The sequence below is a fragment of the Podarcis melisellensis genome (assembly GCF_964234715.1).
Source record: "Podarcis melisellensis genome assembly, chromosome: 4".
Classification (NCBI taxonomy): domain Eukaryota; kingdom Metazoa; phylum Chordata; class Lepidosauria; order Squamata; family Lacertidae; genus Podarcis; species Podarcis melisellensis.
The window spans coordinates 50,930,548-50,949,970 of NC_138531.1; the positions used below are offsets into that span (position 1 = coordinate 50,930,548).

The window sequence follows — 19,423 nt, forward strand, 5'->3', positions numbered from 1 at the left end:
ATGAGGTGGATCCTGCACCCTGACCTGCAAAACTGGATGAAAAGCATCAGAATGTAAAACTAATGTGGACCCTGCTTCCTCCAAAATCTCAAGTTTTAGTACCTTGTATAACTCTTACTACACATGCCCTTTTGAATGGTGTGTTCTCTAATGCTCCGTTCTCTCTCTGTGTGTGTATGAGAGTGATGGAAAATGTTTTATGGTTTTATTTTTACCAAAAAATTAGACATTTGACAGTTTCAATAGACTCTCGATGCTGCCAGCAACGTAATTACTTATTCCAAAACAAAGACCAGTGACATTTCTCCAAACCACGTATTTGAAAAAAAGAAACCTATCCAGATTTCCACTCATTTCAGACAGCAGAGATGTCAGAGGCATAGCTGTCAACTTTTCCCATTTTTTAAGAGAAATTCCCTTATTCCGAATAGGATTCCGCGCAAGAAAAGGGAAAAGTTGACAACTATGGTCAAAGGGAAAGAAATGTAATCGTCAGCCACTCTCGCTGGGCCTGGCGGGGGGGGGGGGGGACAAAGAAACCCATCGGCAACTTGCTGCCGCCGCCGAGTCTGAACCAAACGGAACTGCAGCTCCCTCTTCTGCCCATCTCACCCCACCTGGGAAGGGAGGGCGACCCCACCTAATTACTGTTGTTATAAGGAGAGCAGAACTTTGGTTCCCTTGCCACGCCAGGGTCCAGCGGCGCATGAAGTCAAGAGAGAAACTTCCCCTGCTAAAAACACACAACGCATTGTATTGGGTGCCACTCTCTGGAGTCTGCCCCTTCATTCGACAGGATCCTTTGCCCTAGTTGGACAGATGCCACGTTGGCTACCCTACACCTGAAGAGTCCCTGAGAGATGCGTGATACTCATCACACTGCCCATTAGGAAAGTGCGCGCTTGTTTTGGGGTGAGATCGCCGAGGGAGTCGATCTCTCGAGTCGATCTCCTTTTCTCACGGTCCGCGGAGGTGGAGGGGTGGGACGGACGGATAACTTGGGGCTTCTGCTGCCGGGGTAAAACGAGGAAACCTTTGCGCCTCGGTGGAGAAGGGGAGGCGGGCTGCGAGCGACGAGGCCCTTTTGTCCAGTCCTACAAGTCCCATGACGCTCGGCGAAGTTCTGCGGTTGCCACAGTAACGGAGACCTGAAAACAACTCCTTCCGCCCATGTAGCCCAAGGAACCAGGTAGCGTGGACAGAGGAGCGGCGGGGTGGAAGCTTCTGTCTGCGCGCGGGAGAAGGGAAGAAGCCTAAGCCCTGAGCTGCACAAGGAGTAGGAGTTGCTCTTGGTCCTGGCTCTGGGTAAGAGAGGTCCAAGAAGGTGAAGGCGGAGCACGTGGGGGATCATAAAGGGACTGTAGGAGGCGCGCTCCTTCGGGGGGCAGCAGATCTTCCCTTCTCTGTCGTTTATCCCCCGCGACTCCTCCAGCCCCACCAACCAGGAAAGGGGGAAGCCGCCCGCAGTGAGATTGCAGCCCTATACCTAGCTAGCTCCAGGGCTCACTGATCCCGTGGGGCAGTGATACTTTCCCCCAACATTTCCTCTTTTCTTTAATTTTTGAAACTTTTCAGAAGTTTTTTTTTCTCCTCCCACCACTGTTGTCCCATGTCGTTTCTCAATACTTCCTCCCATCGCTTGCTTTGTCCTTGCCTTCCTCTGAATCTCTGAATTCAGCTTCATTTATATAAAAGTTGCATAGTAGAGGGCTCAGCAAGTTAAACATGTTTTTAAACGTGTAAGTGAAAGGTAATTCATACAGTTAGGCCAGGGGCCTTTGGTTCTTTGCGGGCTTCTGCAGTAGCAAAGGGTGACTTGCCATTCCTCTTTCTCAGTTTAATTGCCAAGACTAATGCTGTGGCTGGATACATTTGCCTGGAGGCAGTTTGGGCCGACGCAAAATTTTCCCATGCAAGTTTAAATCCTTTGCATTGCAATATATAAAAATGTCAATACTGTTCTTTTTGTTTTAGCCTTTTTAGTTCCTTGAGTGAACTCAGAACTCAAGGAATGTTCATGAGGAATTGCAGTTCGTGGATGACAGTGCTACAAATATAGTCTATAGTGCAAGCACATCACATCTTTGGAAAGTAAATTATATAATAAAGGTGACAGAAACTGTGAAGATTTATTGTGCAGAATTAGAGCAAACTACTTCCAAAGAACAAAGGGATGAGGCCCTGAGTAAGCAGTGACAATACAGCATAATTTCAATTTCTGACTTAAGCACCATGTTCTTCTTGTGGTTTTCAATATAATTGACAATCCTCTTGACTTTGATAGTGGATGTCTAACAATGGAATGATGGCTTCAGATGACTACATTCTCCATTTTGTAGTCCAAGAAGACAATAAATGTGAACAAGTTACAAAAAGTAGAAGTCCAAGTGATTCTCCTAGTAGGGTCTGCAAGAGCACCCAAAGCAAATGCAGCACTAAAGTTAGCCACTGTAGTAAGTGTTCCAGTCAGTGTGGAACTTTTCAGCTTGACTATTCCAATGACTTCAACCAGGATGTTTCAAGAAGGGCTAGCAGCAGTAGCAGCAGTTATTCCGAGCAGAACAGCTGCAGAAATTCTCAGGTCTACTATTATGAAGATTTTCACACATACTCTTCAGAAACCCCTTGCAGCAATGGCAGTGGATACAGCAGTATTTTAGAACAGCCAGAAACCAAAGAGGAGGAATTATCAATGAAAACAAAGGAAAATGATCACCAAGCCAAAGGTAAGAAGGTGGTGGACCACACTGATCACTGCTAATGTTAGCTTACTGTTGACAGATTATGACAGAACTAATGAAGACCATGGCTTTGCTGGAGAACTGACAGTTGTGCTTCTCCATTTTTATTGCTGAAATGCCCCTTGTTCAAATGCTATATTTTTTTGGAAACCACTTGTCTGTAGGAAGAAGCATTAAAAAGAGGGAGAGTAGGGAGCAGAGGAAAGAAATGCAGGGCAAAACCAGATGGAAAGGAGAGCTGAAGTCAGTTTGTGCCTGCTTGTATGTTATGTTTCGCTAGACGTTCCCATAGCTTTGTGGGCAGCCCTCTGGGGTCTGTATGACAGCTGTCCATCCCAGCACTAGTATTTGGGTATGGCAGTCTGTGGGTGAAGTTCTGAGGCAAAGTTAACCTTCAGCATTACCTTCAAGCTTTGTAGTTTTCATGTGTGCAAAAGAGACAGAAAAGAATTGAAAGCATTATGAATGAAAACAAATGATGGCAATGGCATAGTAAAATCTATAATCCACCACATTATTTTAGAACTACCTGTTATCTTGAAAAACGTGTGTGTAAAATTAAGAGATATGCCCTAAATATATTTTGCAACACTCCCTCTTCCAGCATCTGCTCCAAAGAACGTTAAATCCCAAATGAAACTAATTGAATTACTCGAGGGAAATTGCTATGGTTTCTTCTCCCTTGAAAGCAAAGCTCTGAACTGTTGGAAAGCAATAAATGAGCATAGTCCCGGTAACTTTATTGATTTCACACCTGCTTCTTTCGATCATGCAATGTTTTCAAGCAAAAGAGAGAAGCAATATGTTTTTTATTTGCTATGAAGGCATACTAATTCATATCTAGCCCACCTTCCTTCCTTCCCCATCACCCTGCAATGTAATGATAATCATGCCCTTCTCCTTCTACCTTTGTCTAGGCAAACTTCCCCTGTATTCACCCATTCTATTTTCCACCCCAACATGTCACTGCCCTTGCTCATTGTTTCCCTACCACAATCACAATGTGCTTTGCATGCTATGTCCAGAGTTCTCCCCAGGCCCAGCATCAACACATGGCATCCTCAGGCACTTTTCAGAACAGGGTGCACCACTGAAACCTGGTCTGGGCCTCCTGTTGACTACTGGGGGTCTGGGACCTGCTATTTGAATTTGCCACAATGCCCCCAACATAGTATGGCTCTGGGGCACCGTGGGAAATTAAAATGGCAACCCTAATTAGGGGTACGGAAGCCACCATTTTAATTTCCCACAGTGCTCTGGAGCGATGCTAAATTGTGGTGATGTATTGTGAAATATTAAAATTCCCCTACCCAGACCCACCCCCTGGGAATTCGACATCAATGATGACTGCAACACTCAGATGAATGCCAGGTAATCATGTCAGGAGAACTTAGATACAAGCCATCAAATCTGGAGCCAACACTGACTTTCTGTTCTTGTACATATGGGTATATATAGGAATGTAGATTGCATAGACCTAAATAAAGCTTCATTTATGGACATGCACATTGCTTTAACTTTTCTGAATCTGTGCTTTACTCTAAAGGAGCTGAATTCCATGCAGCTTGCACTATCTACTGTCGAATGAGCATGATGCCCATTAATTAAGAAACGCTGTTTTGAAAATCTGTAGAACCTGTAACTCTTTGAAAGAAGGAGTTACACAAAAACAGTGTTTGAACATCATAGGGAGCTAAGGCATAGAACATGGGTAGGCAAACTAAGGTCTATGAACAGAACGTGTTGAAATGGTCTGCAGACTAGAAAAAAGAGAAAAATAACAATTTCCGAATAGAAGTAAAATATGTTTACAATTCCAAGTTTAAAAAAGCAAAAACCTAAAACTGAATTTTGTTTTGGCTCTTCACTAAGACAACTAAAAATTGAAAAGGTTTAAAAATGAAATTAAAATAGAGGGGATACTTGTATGGATGTATTCCCTCAGAATTCAGAACCCAAATCTCTTTCTTTCTGAGTTTAGAGACCTTTACCTCCAATGAGGTTAACTTACTGATTAGTTCCTTGGAATGGAAAGTTTGTTTTGTTTTTCTTTTGCTTTCCAGGACTTCATATTCCTTAGTAAGGGCTCTAGACTGTAGTGTTTGGCGGGGCAGAGTGGGATGGAGTGGCTTCCCAGCGCCAGTTTCACTTCTGGGTACCAAAAGTGGGAGGTGGCAAGGTGGTTCAGTGCAGCAGCGCAGGTGGAGCCAGTCTGATGCTCCCTCGCCTCTCTGCCTCGCCTCTGCCCCTCTCAATAACCAGCAGCGTGGCTGCCGTTGGGAAGCCAGGTGAGCAGTGCAGCTCCCCCCCCCCACACCGCCTGCCCCACTGCTACTCACTTTTTCGTTTTATCTGATTTAAGAATGTGGAGAAATGCTCTGTGTATCCATTTGCGTTTTGCGTGCTTTTGAAAACATTTCTGTGACCTCTCACATCGGAGTGTAACTGCCAACTTCGAGGCCTTGTTCAGTTACTGTGTTTTGCAAGCCTGTTTAGCAGTAGCTGCTTACTTAGAGACAGCTGCTGTTCTTTTTAATATAGCATTTCAAGATTGCTATTATTCCAGCAGGTATTTTAGACGAAGTATGCTTCTGTAGTTTTAATTGGTTTCCATTTTTTTTTTAACTTTCTGTATCTTTAGAAAACCACTTCAAGTTAAGTTGTGGTTAAGCGGTATATAATTTTTTAAAATAAATAAATATTTTTTTATAAATAAATAAAACAAGATGCCATCCAGGAATATATGGAGGCAAACCCTCCAGGACTGCTGCTGCTCCACAGATGCATAATTTGTCTTGGACTAGTATTCCCAGATTTTTTCTCCTGTTGAACATTGATGTCACCTGTATGAAATGGAGTCAGGTAAAAGCTTTCCAGTATTCTGTGGGGAATTTACAGGTATTATGCATATTAATGTTGACATTTTGCACATGCTAACAAATGCACAATACCCTTTCTTCAAATACCTGCTTGTAGAACACACTGCCCATTGAAGTTAGGCAGCTCCCTTATTGTACATGTTTCATTGGAAGCTAAAAACTTATTTCTTTTTACAGGCTGTCACAGAATGATGACTTACAGGCAATATCAGATGGCTTTTTTTGAGAACTGTTATATCTGTTTTTATTTTTTGTATTTTAATGGATTGTTGTATTTTAGCTATGGTCTTTTGTAATGTTTAGAAGTTTATAACCATCCCAGATAAATACATTTTTTTAAATGTGTGTAATATGAATGGGTCCCTGCAAGGCTCAGACGTGTGATCCTTCCTTCCCCACTTCCTGCACAGCTGCACAGTAGAGTTCAGAATCTTTCTACTTTTGTGTCTGGAAACTGTAGTTAACCACAGTTACTTGTATTGTTAACATTAACTATGGTTAGTTTAAAACAAGCTAGTTTGTTTGAATTCACCATAGTTAATGCTGACCACAGTTCTGGCTTTGAGCAACATAACAAGTTTTGGTTAACTAAAAGCAGAACTGAGAGCTACTGAACTCCTCACAATCTATGGGAGGAGGAGGATATGCGAGAATGAGGCAACATTATGCCTCATTCAAAGTATGCTGATCCATCTTTAGTATGATGTTTGAACATGGCCACACACATGCCTAATCTTTTAGTTATTTAAGGAGGCAGCAAGTGTGATCACCCATATGGGTTGACACTGATCGTATCAGTTATACAATCTTTGGGGGAACTGCAGTGAATTTTATGATGCAATGAATATATAAGCTCAACATGTTTGAACAATAAAGTCCTTTGCACATTCTATCACTACCTTAGGATGCATTTAACTTCTATTAAGCAACTTATATAGAAATGACAGAAAACCTCTCAATGTTCTTGGACTCAAGCCCCATCAGCCGCAGCCATTGTGGCCAGTGGTCAGGGATGATGCAAGTTGTGATCCAGTAATATTTGGAGGATCACAGGTCCCCCATCTCTGTTATATGGATTTACATTCTCTTACTCTCTCTAGTCTTATACCATTTTAGCTTGTTTTGTTCTTAATGTAGGGGGTAAAACACTTCCTAAGAAGAAACAGCAGCAAAAGAGCTTTTTCAATACTAGCACTATAATCACTTCCCAGAAGAACAATGTAGCTTGCCGCTTATTGTCAGCCAGGCTTCACAAAGTTAAAGAGCTGAAAAATGAAGTGTCTGTTCTGAAGAAAAAACTGGAGGCATCTAACATGGAAAATCAGATCTTGAAGCGGCTTCAATATCGACATTTGAAAGCAATAAGTAAATACGAAAATGCAGAGACTAATCTGCCTGATCTTCTAGCAAAACAGTGTGGTGAAGTGAGGACTCTCAGGGTACTTCTTAGGAAATCTCAAGAGCAGGAGCGCAGTGCGTCCAAGAAACTTAGAGAAGTTGAGGCACAACTACTAAAGACAAAAGATACCTTACTGGCATTGCAGAAACTTTCAGAAGACAAGAATCTCGCAGAAAGAGGAGAACTTAGACGCAGGTTAAACACCCTCACACAAAGAATGGAAATTGGTGATAAGAGAATTCAGGTACTAATGTGCAGTATATTAATGTGCAGTGTAACTAGAATTACAGCAAGAAATATCAGAGTGCTGCTATATTTCTAATTAACAGTCCTGGCCAAGCTATTGTTCAGGTGTGCAGGAGTTCCTGAGTGTACTGAGGCTTTCCTATTTACCCTAGGGATGGGGACAGCTCTGTACACAGATCACCATAATGCACAGAGGACACCTCAGGCAGGAAGTCCATGTGCATAACTACACACTTGGAGCTTAGGAACCAGAACAGCTTATTTCAAAGCTATTATTATCGTATTTACTCGTATGCAATGTGCACCTTTTTTGGCCAAACTATGTTGTGAAAATTAGGGTGTGCATTAGATTTGATGGTGCATTAGATTTGCATAAATACAGTAGTATTAAACCTTAGTACTTTCAGATTTTGTTACACCTTAGAGTAGTCCATCATTAAAATGGACTACTAAAAGCAACTGCACAGCTCCGTATCTGCCAAACTGAAGTTTCAGGTATATGGGTCAGTCCACACTTTATGTATGTTTGAGCCCTCCCTATTTTCTGCTTTGGAGTATGGAAGAAGAAACCCACTAAAGGAGTAGGAATGGCTAAAGAGGCTGGTAGAACTGACTTAGCCTCACCATGTATTTTTCACTGACCCACTGTATTTATGTGGCTCTAATGCACCATCAAATCTAATGTGCACCTCAATTTTCAGAACCTCAAAACCAAAAGGGTACTTGCTGGTGCCATCAAATCTAATGTGTGCCCTAATTTTTGCAGCACAATTTGGCCAAAAAAGGTGTGCATTACATTCAAGTAAATACAGTATTTTCACTAACTAACTGCTATGGGAATGGATGATTCTCCTTCTAGATTTCAAAAGAGAGGGAGGGAGAGAATACATGATACAATATTTCTGATTATGGATACAATTTCCTACCACACTTGTTTACCATAAGCATACTTGTTCTCATTATTTAAAAAATCAAATTATTTTTTAATAGTAGTGTAAACCCCTGATATCATTAATAAGAATGGGGATTTTCATCTTTCCAAAGAAGTTTATTAAAATTTGCAATGTCTGTTGTAGTACTTCGGTCCTGTTACATTTAATATTGTATGATTCTCAGTAGGCAGGAGAGAAAGTACATAGTCATGCGTTTGTAATATCTTTAGGTCTTAGAAAAGCAGCTGCTGTTGAATAATACCTCCTTTAGTCATCAGTTAGCCGTTGAGAAGAAAAAGACTCTTGAAGCTCAGTTGATTACCACGAATTTGCAAATGGAAATCAAGTCGCTTAACCAAAAAATCAAGGTATTTAAGCCTCAAGTTTATTTTACTATAAGAGAATTGGCAATTTATAGAGAGCATTTGCACATCTTACAATGTCTAGTACAGGCGAGAGGAGATGCTACTTTAAAAATATGTATCCTAGTGCAAAAATAAAAGTATTCCTAAGTGTGGCTATTAAAAACTGAATGTGAGAACAGATTGGTTATCTGGTTTCTTGTGTTTCAAGTATCAGACATTATAAGCTGTGAACGATAAAATATAGTGAAATTTTGTTTGTTTATAATTAGATTCATGGCCGCTTTTGGGTCACATGTCCTCAAAAAGTAGCTTAAAATACTATAATCATTATAAAAGGCAATACAATTAAGAAAATCAGTTCACAAATTGAAGCTAAGATAGCAGCTAGACAAGATAAGACATTGGCAGGGATTTTAAAATCCTTGTCAAATTGGTGAGTTTTAACCATCTGCCTGAAACTTTCTTTGGAGCAGGTTTGTCAAATCTCCCTTGGGAGGGTGTTCCACTGAATGAATGTGACTACATAAATTTGCAGTGGTCCATTTGTTTAAAAAAGCTACCACACATTTACAAGTAAATAGTTAATATTGTTACACAAATGTCAGATATGAAGCAAAGGTTGAGCTAAATACTCACCAGCTTTGATTTTTGCTTTAGAAGTTACCCTTTTAGTGAAGGCTGAACTTGTAGTTCAACTTGTAGTGCAAAGAATTAGTGCTTTCAATACATTGTCAGGAACAGCTGTGGTGCCATGGAGTCCCATAGCAAATTCATAACAGGGATAGGGAACCTTTCTGGTCCTCAGGAGTCTCCCCGGGTCACACAGGCTCCCCACTCACCAGCTAGCTCTGCTTTGTACCCTTCCTGTGTGTTTTTGCCTGGCTGGAATGTGTCCTGTGAGTGTGAAGAAACTAGCCTCCTGCACAAATGTCAAATCCTGCACAAATGTCAAATTCCTATTTGTTGCTCTATCCACTTTTGCCTCTGATCCCGCCCACCATTGGTATGTGGCCCCCAGAAGGTTGTCCAAAAGAGAATATGGCCTTCGGATGAAAAAGATTCCCCCCACCCCATCTAAAAGGACATTCCGGATAGAATTCTCAGGGGCAATCTCAGCCAAACAAGCTCCATCCTTCTTTCAAGTAACAAGTGATAGAATATTTGGCCTGTTGGAATTATGACTAAGCAAAGATGCTTTTTTACGGAGAATAAAATAAGATGGTGCTTTATGGAAGATGCATAGTGAATTCAGCTAATTAGGCCACATAGATAATTGAGGTCCATAGAATAAACCGTATTGCATTTTTTTAGCTTACTGCTGTGTTTTTATAGGAAAAAGAACGAGAACTTGGTGTGAGAAATATTTATGCAAATCGGATGCTTAAAGGTCAACAGGACAAAGGTGGTTCAGAGTCTCCCCCCAAAGGTAGCACAATGTTTTTCTGCTCATTTTTAATACTGAATGTCACTTTCATGTGCCAAAACTATTAGAAAACTCTGCAGTATTTATTATTATTTTTAATGACTGCAATGTCTCCCTCCCTCTGACCAGCCTACAAGAGATCCACTGATGCCACTGCCTCAGCGCTTTGCTGTACTGCTCACTGAAAGAGTGGGTGGTATCACTGGTGAAATTCAAACAGAAAGCCCCAAAGGGTGGTGTTCCGGTGAGTGGAAGGGGCTGAGCTGCCTGGGATCCACCAGATTCTGAGTCCGCTCCACTGCCAGCACATGATGGCACCCACTCACTATGCCAGTCCCAGGCTGGTGTAGTGTGGTGGAGGTTTTTCTCTCCCCTGCTCCCCAGTTTCTATCCTGGCTGGCATTAGCAGTAGTCCCTATGCTGCACAGACTGCTGTTGTCCAGCCAGGGTTAGGGATTGCTCTGCCATCAACTTACTAAACTGAGGTTTCAGCAACGAATTCTAAATATCAGCAACAATTTTGTATTTTAAAAAATCAACATTATTTTATAGTTTTTTCATAACTTTATGGCTTTGAGAATGATTGGGCTGGGGGTAATCAGAAGTAAATTAGCTAGATTACTGTGCAAGATTTAAAACTTTGTATCATTGTCATTCCATAAGAAAAGCCAATCCACTCTAATACACATTTAGGTACATAGCTCCCCCTAGTCCTCAGTCTGCAATTTCTACTGTCCTGATTAAGTGTCTTGGGTAAGCTTGCATTTGATATCACACCAGCAAAATAGGAGTGCCTGTAATATCATTTCAATTTTTGTTCAGTTGCAGGTATTAATAATAGTACATATTTGCAAGATATGTCATTATATTTTCCTGAGCTCTGTAATTTTTGTAGGGCTGATGAAATACCTAAATGCAGCATCAAATGTTTAATTATAACACAACAAGCTATATCCAACAGCTTGGTTTACAGTTAGAAATAGGGAGATGGTACAGCAGGTGGCGCTGTGGGTTAAAGCCTCAGTGCCTAGGACTTGCCGAGATCGGCGGTTCGAATCCCTGCGGCGGGGTGCGCTCCCGCTGCTCGGTCCCAGCGCCTGCCAACCTAGCAGTTCGAAAGCACCTCCGGGTGCAAGTAGATAAATAGGGACCGCTTACCAGCGGGAAGGTAAACGGCGTTTCCGTGTGCGGCTCTGGCTCACCAGATGCAGCTTTGTCACGCTGGCCACGTGACCCGGAAGTGTCTCCGGACAGCGCTGGCCCCTGGCCTCTTAAGTGAGATGGGCGCACAACCCCAGAGTCTGTCAAGACTGGCCCATACGGGCAGGGGTACCTTTACCTTTACCTTACAGTAAAGCAGGGACGCGGATGGCGCTGTGGGTTGAACCACAGAGCCCATGGCTTGCTGATCAGAAGGTCGGCGGTTCCTCATGGAACTGTCCCCTCACATTGGGTAGGGTTAACATTATAGCCCCTCCTGTTGACCAGTTAATGCTCCATGAATACTACTGTACAATATATATCTAGGGGTGTGTATGTGTATATATTTTTATCTGTAGCTGTGTGTGTGTATGTGTGTATACATTTGCGTGTACACATACATTTCTTTGTTTATTTATAGTTGCAATCCTATACATATTTACCTGAGAGTAACACTCTTTGAAGATAATAGACATGTCTATCAGCAGACATGTCTATCATTGTAAAGAAAGACAGCAATCTCCTGCACATTTTGGGGGGAGTATGTCCAGTTATGGTGCCCACTTATGCATTGCTCCACCACAAGAGTATATGCACCAAACACAAAAGAGAAAAAAGGTGCACATTTGTATGTGCTAATTTATATTCATAGGTGCAAATTTAATAATAATAGTAATCATCATCATCATTTATTATTTATACCCCACCCATCTGGCTGGGTTTCCCCAGCAACTCTGGGCTGCTTCCAACAAAATAATAAAATACAGTAGTCAGTCAAACATTAAAAGCTTCCCTAAACAGGGCTGCCTTCAGATGTCTTCTGAAAACTATTATATGTAAACTATTATAGTATGTAAACTATTATAGTTTACATTTTACAGAAGGCAAACCAAATGATTTCCCATTCAAATCACTTCGAATAAACTCTTATGCTAATAGGCATCCCCACTCCTGATCACCCACACCATTTCTTCAATTAATTCAACTCGTCAATTGCCACATAATTAATTAGCCTTTGTTTGTTCAACTAAATAAAAAATAAATTGGTGTGATTCCCTGTGAGATAAAATAGCAAGTGGGTGGTCTTTTCATTCTTCCTTTTTGTACTTAATTAAGCCAAAGGCCGCTGTTCCACCATATGAACTTAAATCCCAACCGTGGGGGAACAATGTCATTTCTGTTTCCTTTCAATGGACATCAGAAAAAGAAATGGCTACCTCTATGTAGCAGAAGCTATTTCCCAGCCAGGGAAATGGCATTTGAGGTTTCAGTTTATGGGGCAGCAGCAAGGTGGCAGAACAACTCTTGTTGCTTAATTAAGTAAAGAAAAAAAGGGGGGCCAGATAGCGAAGACCACCCACTGGCAAATTCATCTCATCTTGTATGTCCAGTACTGGACTAAGGCAGAGGACCTTGAAGTACCAACCTCTCTGAGGACATCTGAGATGAAAGTAGCTTTGCTTGTGCGCGCAGCTCAAAAGTAGGTTTCTCAGTAAGCCACGAAACAAAAAGTAACACCTTACTCTAGCTTTTTCAAACAACTTGGACTGCTTAATGTATGCCACACCAAATGAGTCCTTAAAAAGTGGGGAGGAGGGACTCCAGCTTTATGGAAGAGGAACTACTTTGCATGCAGAATCTCCAACATCCCCAAGTCGTACTGAGAATGCATTGTCTAAAATCCTGAAAAGCCACTGCCAGTTGGTGGAGACAGTCCAAGCAATTCCAATTCCTGAAGCATCATTGCAATGACCCAAACATCCAGTTGGGTGGTTGGCTAGGTTGTTAGGCTAGTGGCAGCATTAAGTTTCCAGGCAGTCATATCTATAACATGTTCTATAGTACCTGATCCTGGATGTTACCAGAACACAGATTACCATGGCCAGGCTCTCGCTACACAGTCGGCACATCAACCTCAACTGATGAAAGGTGCTTCATTCCATAGAGGCTGTGTAGGCATCCACTAACCCGACTTTTAAGGGAAAGGTAATCCATCAAGAAAAGGCTGAATGCCATCTCCCTGAATTGATGAAGCATCTACCCATAGAACTTTTGTCTCAGGATTGAATTTCAGTTTATTGTCCCATATTTAGCCCACCACCAATTCCAGACATAAGCATTTCATATTCATTTTTCAGGAGTGCAGAGGGGATACGTCTCAATATTTACTTCCTCTGTCTTTTCATAGCTGTCAATGTGTCCAAGTCGGTACAAGTAGATGTGAATCTAGAAGCAGCAGCTCTTCAAAAGCACGAGGCAGAGAAAAGTTCAGTTGTTTTTTTAAAAGAGGTATGGCAGATCTGAATGAATCCTTTTACAACTCTAAACCACTCTTGTTCATGCCGTGTTTGCCTTATAGCTTCATTTCTTCCTGCCAATTTCAGATTCCTTAACATACATTCAGTGTCCTGAATCATATTACAGCAGCATTGTGAAAATAACATTGTCCTCATTGAAATAGGTTTACTTCATCATTGAGGTGACTCCAGCTTGCATGAAACATTGAGCCAAATACTGGCTAGCGCAAACAAGCAAATATGCTGGTTCCTAAAGTAAGGACCAAAAGGGACGCAGATGGCGCTGTGGGTTAAAGCCTCAGCGCCTAGGACTTGCTGATTGAAAGGTCGCGGTTTGAATCCCTGCTGCGGGGTGCGCTCCCGCTGCTCGGTCCCAGCGCCTGCCAACCTAGCAGTTCGAAAGCACCTCTGGGTGCAAGTAGATAAATAGGGACCGCTTACCAGCGGGAAGGTAAACGGCGTTTCCGTGTGCGGCTCTGGCTCGCCAGATGCAGCTTTGTCACGCTGGCCACGTGACCCGGAAGTGTCTTCGGACAGCGCTGGCCCCTGGCCTCTTAAGTGAGATGGGCGCACAACCCCAGAGTCTGTCAAGACTGGCCCGTTCGGGCAGGGGTACCTTTACCTTTAAAGTAAGGACCATGGTGGCGGCTACACTCTTCCTAAGCCCTGTGTGGCTGTCATGACCTGTGGCTAAGCCATGGTTTGTCTTTGTCTTTATGATGGAACCTCGGTTCATGGTTTGTCTTGCTCAAAATAAGCTATGAGCTATAGGCTTCTTATTGGCTTGCCAGTCATGGGCTAATGCATTACTTGAGTTAGTGTTATGTGCAAAGCAAGCCTATGGCTGTGAACCGCCCTGAGACCTGTGGGTATAGGGTGGTATATAAATTTATTAAATAATAAAATAATAATAGGAAGAGGGACTTACTTTTCAGTAAACACGCTGAGGGTTGTTGTGTTAGCTTGGGTAAACAAGTCCAACTGTTATAAATAAGGACTAGATAAGAAATAAGATATTCACAAGGAACCTAATGTTGTATGATTTGCTCTTGGCACAGCTGTATGAACGCCCAGTGAAAAAATCTGTGCAAGTGCCTCCACCATATATTAGAGCAGTGTTTCCCAACCTTGTGCCTCCAGCTGTTTTTGAACTACAATCCCCATCATCCCTGACCACTGGTCTTGCTAGCTAGGGATGATGGGAGTTGTAGGCCAAAAACATCTGGAGGCACAAGGTTGGGAAACACTGTATTAGAGTATGACTGCACCATCCTCTGCTTTGAAGAGGATATTGAAATAGTAATTACATTTTAGCAATAGGATAGTGAAGGGAAAAGGGGCTGTGAACTTAAATTCACAGTTTCTCTTCACCACTCCTATGTTTGAAAAGGACGTGAAAGAGAAACTGTGGGCTTCTCATTGCATATCATAGTTTTTCTTCAGTTCCTGGATAAGAGCAGGAAATGACAGACATGTTTGCATTGCACACTTTTCATGGGTTGTACCGCTACGTTGGGAGATTCAGGACAGGGGAAAGTACTTCTTCACATGGTGTATAGCAGTGATGGACAACAGCTAAGATGACTTTAAAAGGGTTTTAGGCAGATTCATGGAGGACAAGACCATCAATGGCCTAGTCTTGATGGCTCTGTTTCCTCCAGTATCGGAGGCCTATATCCCTGGGTACCAGTCGCTGAGGATCTTGAGCAGGGGAGTGCTGTTGTGATCATGTTCTACTTGTGAGCCATTGCCATCTGTGTAAGCAGAATACTGACATAAACCTTTGGTCTGATCCAGATGGCATCTTAAGTTCATACAACAGGACTTGTGAGGAAAGCAAAAAATCCTCCTTGCCACTTTGTTTCTGTGATTTATGGTCAGAAAATCACAGGGGACAAGTCGTTGTTTTATTTAACAGACATTTTTCTACTCTGACTGAGCCTCTTGGGCTTGCTAATTGGAAGGTTGGCGGTTCGAATCCCTGTGACGGGGTAAGTTCCCATTGCTGTCCCAGCTCCTGCCAACCTAGCAGTTTGAAAGCATGCCAATGCGAGTAAATAGGTACCGCTGTAGCAGGAAGGAAAATGATGTTTCCATGCATTCTGGCACTCATCACGGTCCTCCATGCCCGAGTAGCAGTTTAGTTATGCTGGCCACATGATCCAGAAAGCTGTCTGTGGACGAACGCCGGCTCCCTCGGCCTGAAAGCGAGATGAGCGCTGCAACCTCAGTCACTTTTGACTGGACTTAACCGTCCAGGGGTCCTTTACCTTTATCTTCCTGTGTTGTGGGCTTTAGTGTGTTGGGACTCATGTGATCCCATTCATTTTAGACCATCTCCAAACAAAGTATGAGGCTGAAACCAGCGTACTCTTAAGCCTATGTTAATTTGCTGGGAGTTGAGATAGATTCTATCTACTTTATGGAGACAAATTAGGTCACGGATTGAGAACTGAAATCTATCCATCACTTGCTGCTATTCAAAGACATTTGAAAGCTACAAAGTGCAAATCAAACTGATATATATGTGTTTTTCTTTCTATTATTTCTTTAGGAGTTGACAACCAAAGATATTAATTGCAAAGAGAAACTATGTGATGTGGATAAAGAGATGGAATCAAAAACAGAAGTTCATCAAAATCAAAAATTAACAATGCAACAGATTTCGAATATAGCATGCACAGGTATCTTAACAGTATTTTGAATCTGATGTGTCTACAGATTTAGCAAATCTTTCAGCAGCAGTAGAGAGTCTTTTTTTCAGCCCAAAGGGCAGATTATCTTAGTGTAATACTCTTGAGCCAGGCTGGATGGGGCCAGACCCAAAAGGAACAGTACCAGACAGGTAGTCACTCATTTAACATATAAACACAATCATACACACTGCCCCTTCTGCCCTCTGCTCAACCTACCTCTTCTCAGCTGGCACATGGAATTCAGCTAAGCAGTGGGTGGGGAGTTCCCAGAAGCTGATTTGCTAAGGGTGCTGATTCTATGTTTAAGGTCATTTGTAGCTACTAAATCTATAGATGTGCCTGCAGTGTTTTAATATCTGTCTGAATATAAAAATTATGATATAAAAATGTTATTGACTGACTTCTAAGAATTGAAGAACTGTTGAAATAATAATATTCTTTTGTAGAGTTATTAGGGGAAGAGATATGTCCAAATACAGAAAAACCTTTCAGATGTGAAAACCTAGAAAGACAGAAAAACAGGAGAGAAAGACAAAGGCTCAACTTGTTGAAAGAAGAGTTTGAGAAATTAAGGACAGACCAAGCATTGGAGTCCACACATGACATCCAACAAAAAATGAATAACCAGGAAGAAGTTGCAACTGAAAAACAAGAAAATGAGCCAAAACAAGTGAGCTGTGATAAAATGGAAACAGTAACACAAAGATACAAAACACCATCCACATTAAAGAAACAGTATGTATTTTCAGAAGCTGTTGAAAATTTGCATCAAGGATACCCTTCAACAGGTCCACTGTCCAACACAAGCACCACCTGCAGTAGTAGACAATTGAATAGACACCAGGGTGAAATAGCTGAGTTAAAGGCAGAAAATTCAAGCAGTGCCTATGAACCGTCATTTGGTAAGGTTACCAAAACAAGGCAAAAGGACACCATGTCGACGCTTGGCAAAGAACACATTCCTGCAGTATCAACAGAAAAGAAAACCACTCTTATGGAAGAACTCTTTGGTCCAAGCTGCATCTTAAAGGACAGTCACTCAAAACTTAATTTAAAAGAGGCAGTTAAGGAAAAAAAAACTTTGATGAGTGAAAAGTCTTATGAGATTTCACAAGTCAATGATGGTTTGCAGTGTGGCGATTCCAAACAAGCCCATATAAAGGTTTTCCATACATTTGCCTTCCTGGAAAACTTTAAATAATTCCTGCCATAATTTAACAATATTTTTATCTTAAAACACACACAGTATGTGAAAATAATTCATTAACTGCTGCAGACTGGGTCCCCCCCCCAAGAAAGTTTCATTTACCATAAGAGGTAGACATTTTATATTCCACTGCAGGAAAACATGCACGCAAGTTATCAGTTTATATTTAACAATGAAATCATATTGCAGTGCATTTTAAAAATTAAAATGAAGCACAATGACGGGTCTATTACTAGAGCTCTAAATAAGAATACATTGAAAAGAATTGCATTGAATAGGCATTGGTGGTAAAGCTTATTGGGGGAAAAGACAGTTAATGCGTATTTACAATAGAAAAATGAGGCACTGCATAACTTTTCTCACTTATTCCATTCCACAAAGCCTCTTAAATGAATGCAGTGATTCAAATTATCTACATGGTCCCAGTTAGGAAAGTGAATACTTAGATGAAGGGGCCTTCAAATAGGGCGCTTTTGACCCATCCATGTTGATTTGTGTAATCTGATATAGACATAATGGGTGCAAGTTATGGGGCTGTTGCCAGAAAGAAGAATGACAGTATGGCCTATTTTATTAACTCTCAAATTTGGCCATCTTCAGACTACACAGACTAATTCATCTGTCTATACAAATTTCTCAGTGCAGGAAGATATGTTGGTTACAGTAATTTCTATGGTTATAATTGGATATCCATATTGTTTTTTACTATTGTAACTGAACCCCAAATATGGAAAACAGGTAACATTCGAAACAGCCATTAAAAGCTCTTCTTCTAATCAAACATTCTTGGTAATTTAAATATTAAATATTGTGCTACCCACAACTTTGTTCTCTTTTATTTTCCTTCTTAGAACACAAAATATTGAACACAATTAGTACAAAGAGATGTCAATATATGCAACAGGATCCAGTATGATTAAACACAGAACTGCAACAATGTATCATTTCATCTGTTCCTAACAAATAGGAGATTGATCTTACTGCCATGATGTACCCAGAGCACTTAGGATCAGGGAAGCTGCACACCAGCACCACTTCAGTGGTACAGTATTCTGTTAAAGCAGCAGACATGGGCTCAATACAAGTGGGAGAGGAACATGTGCTGCAGACAGAGCCAGCAGATCACCTGGGCAGTAGAGGGAGCCATAGCATTGTGTTAAGGACTATATTATTCCCTACATGGGAATCTAAAAAGCTTTCAGTCATCAAATGGGTACAGATTTAGCACAAACCTATCCAGCAAGTTTATTTGTGTCAATGGTTGTTTGGAAATTTTATCTAACATGTAAGTTCTCACATCTCCTCCTCCTATTTCTTACACACAAGTGGCTAGAATAAAAAATGCATCATGCTGAATTCTCTAAGCAAAAACACAGCATGTGGCCAAGAGGGGGAGAAAGAGCCACTGTTGCATAAGGCAAAGACCCTTCCAGTAATATTTTGATACTAATAAAAATCTTCTTTAAAAAGAACCAGAGAAGGAAGGAATTGATATCAGGCAGATACAGTCAAAAACAGAATATGGGCTAGATTAGCTGGAAAGTTCCTGGCCATAAAAAATGTTGGACCTGTGTGCTTCCCCTCTCATCATACCATGCCTTTAGGGGACCTGTGATTTCATAATAATTTACTAACCGGAATCTGAAACCATAAACTGATCCTCATTTTAGATCTTAGCCTGATGTAATGGGGAACTGTAGTTCCCATGATTGAAGTGCTGAAGCTTCAATCCTGTAGTTCCCAGGATTGAATTGCTAAGTCGGTAGAATGTGGACTTGACACTTGTTCCTAGTTTAGTGAACTATGGTATATTATGTCTGTACTGTGGTAGTGAACAGTCAATCATAACATATTTGACAACACTGAAATTACAATAGAGAAACAAATGTGGACAAAGTTAAAGGAACCACATTATTTTAAAAAAACTATTTTCCTTTCACTTTTAAAATGTCTACATGGCTTTAAAACCATTACATGCACATAGGCTGCAATCCTAACCTCACTTACCTAGAATTAAGACCCACTGAATTCAATGGGA

General features: G+C 41.3%; 1 protein-coding gene across 8 annotated transcripts; it reads left to right on the forward strand.

Annotated features, from left to right (window-relative positions):
- Nucleotides 1-1,008: 1,008 nt before the first annotated feature.
- Nucleotides 1,009-18,208, forward strand: LCA5L (lebercilin LCA5 like). 8 transcript variants are annotated; one of them, XM_081908728.1, is made up of 8 exons: nucleotides 1,009-1,189; nucleotides 1,975-2,726; nucleotides 6,737-7,263; nucleotides 8,428-8,565; nucleotides 9,895-9,988; nucleotides 13,374-13,474; nucleotides 16,037-16,166; nucleotides 16,625-18,208. In XM_081908728.1, the coding sequence occupies exons 2-8, from the start codon at nucleotides 2,288-2,290 to the stop codon at nucleotides 17,377-17,379; spliced, it is 2,184 nt and encodes a 727-aa protein (XP_081764854.1). In that variant the 5' UTR covers nucleotides 1,009-1,189; nucleotides 1,975-2,287; the 3' UTR covers nucleotides 17,380-18,208. The 8 variants fall into 8 exon arrangements, with proteins under 8 accessions (XP_081764854.1, XP_081764852.1, XP_081764855.1 ...); XM_081908726.1 differs by having other exon boundaries at nucleotides 1,176-1,305; XM_081908729.1 differs by having other exon boundaries at nucleotides 1,176-1,305; nucleotides 16,634-18,208.
- The last annotated feature ends 1,215 nt before the right edge of the window (nucleotides 18,209-19,423 follow it).

Coding starts and splice junctions, on each gene's coding strand:
- LCA5L (XM_081908728.1), top strand. CDS start 2,288: ATGTCTAACAATGGAATGATGGCTTCAGATGACTACATTCTCCATTTT. Junction 2,727..6,736: donor AAATGATCACCAAGCCAAAG/GTAAGAAGGTGG, acceptor ATACCATTTTAG/CTTGTTTTGTTCTTAATGTA. Junction 8,566..9,894: donor CGCTTAACCAAAAAATCAAG/GTATTTAAGCCT, acceptor GTGTTTTTATAG/GAAAAAGAACGAGAACTTGG.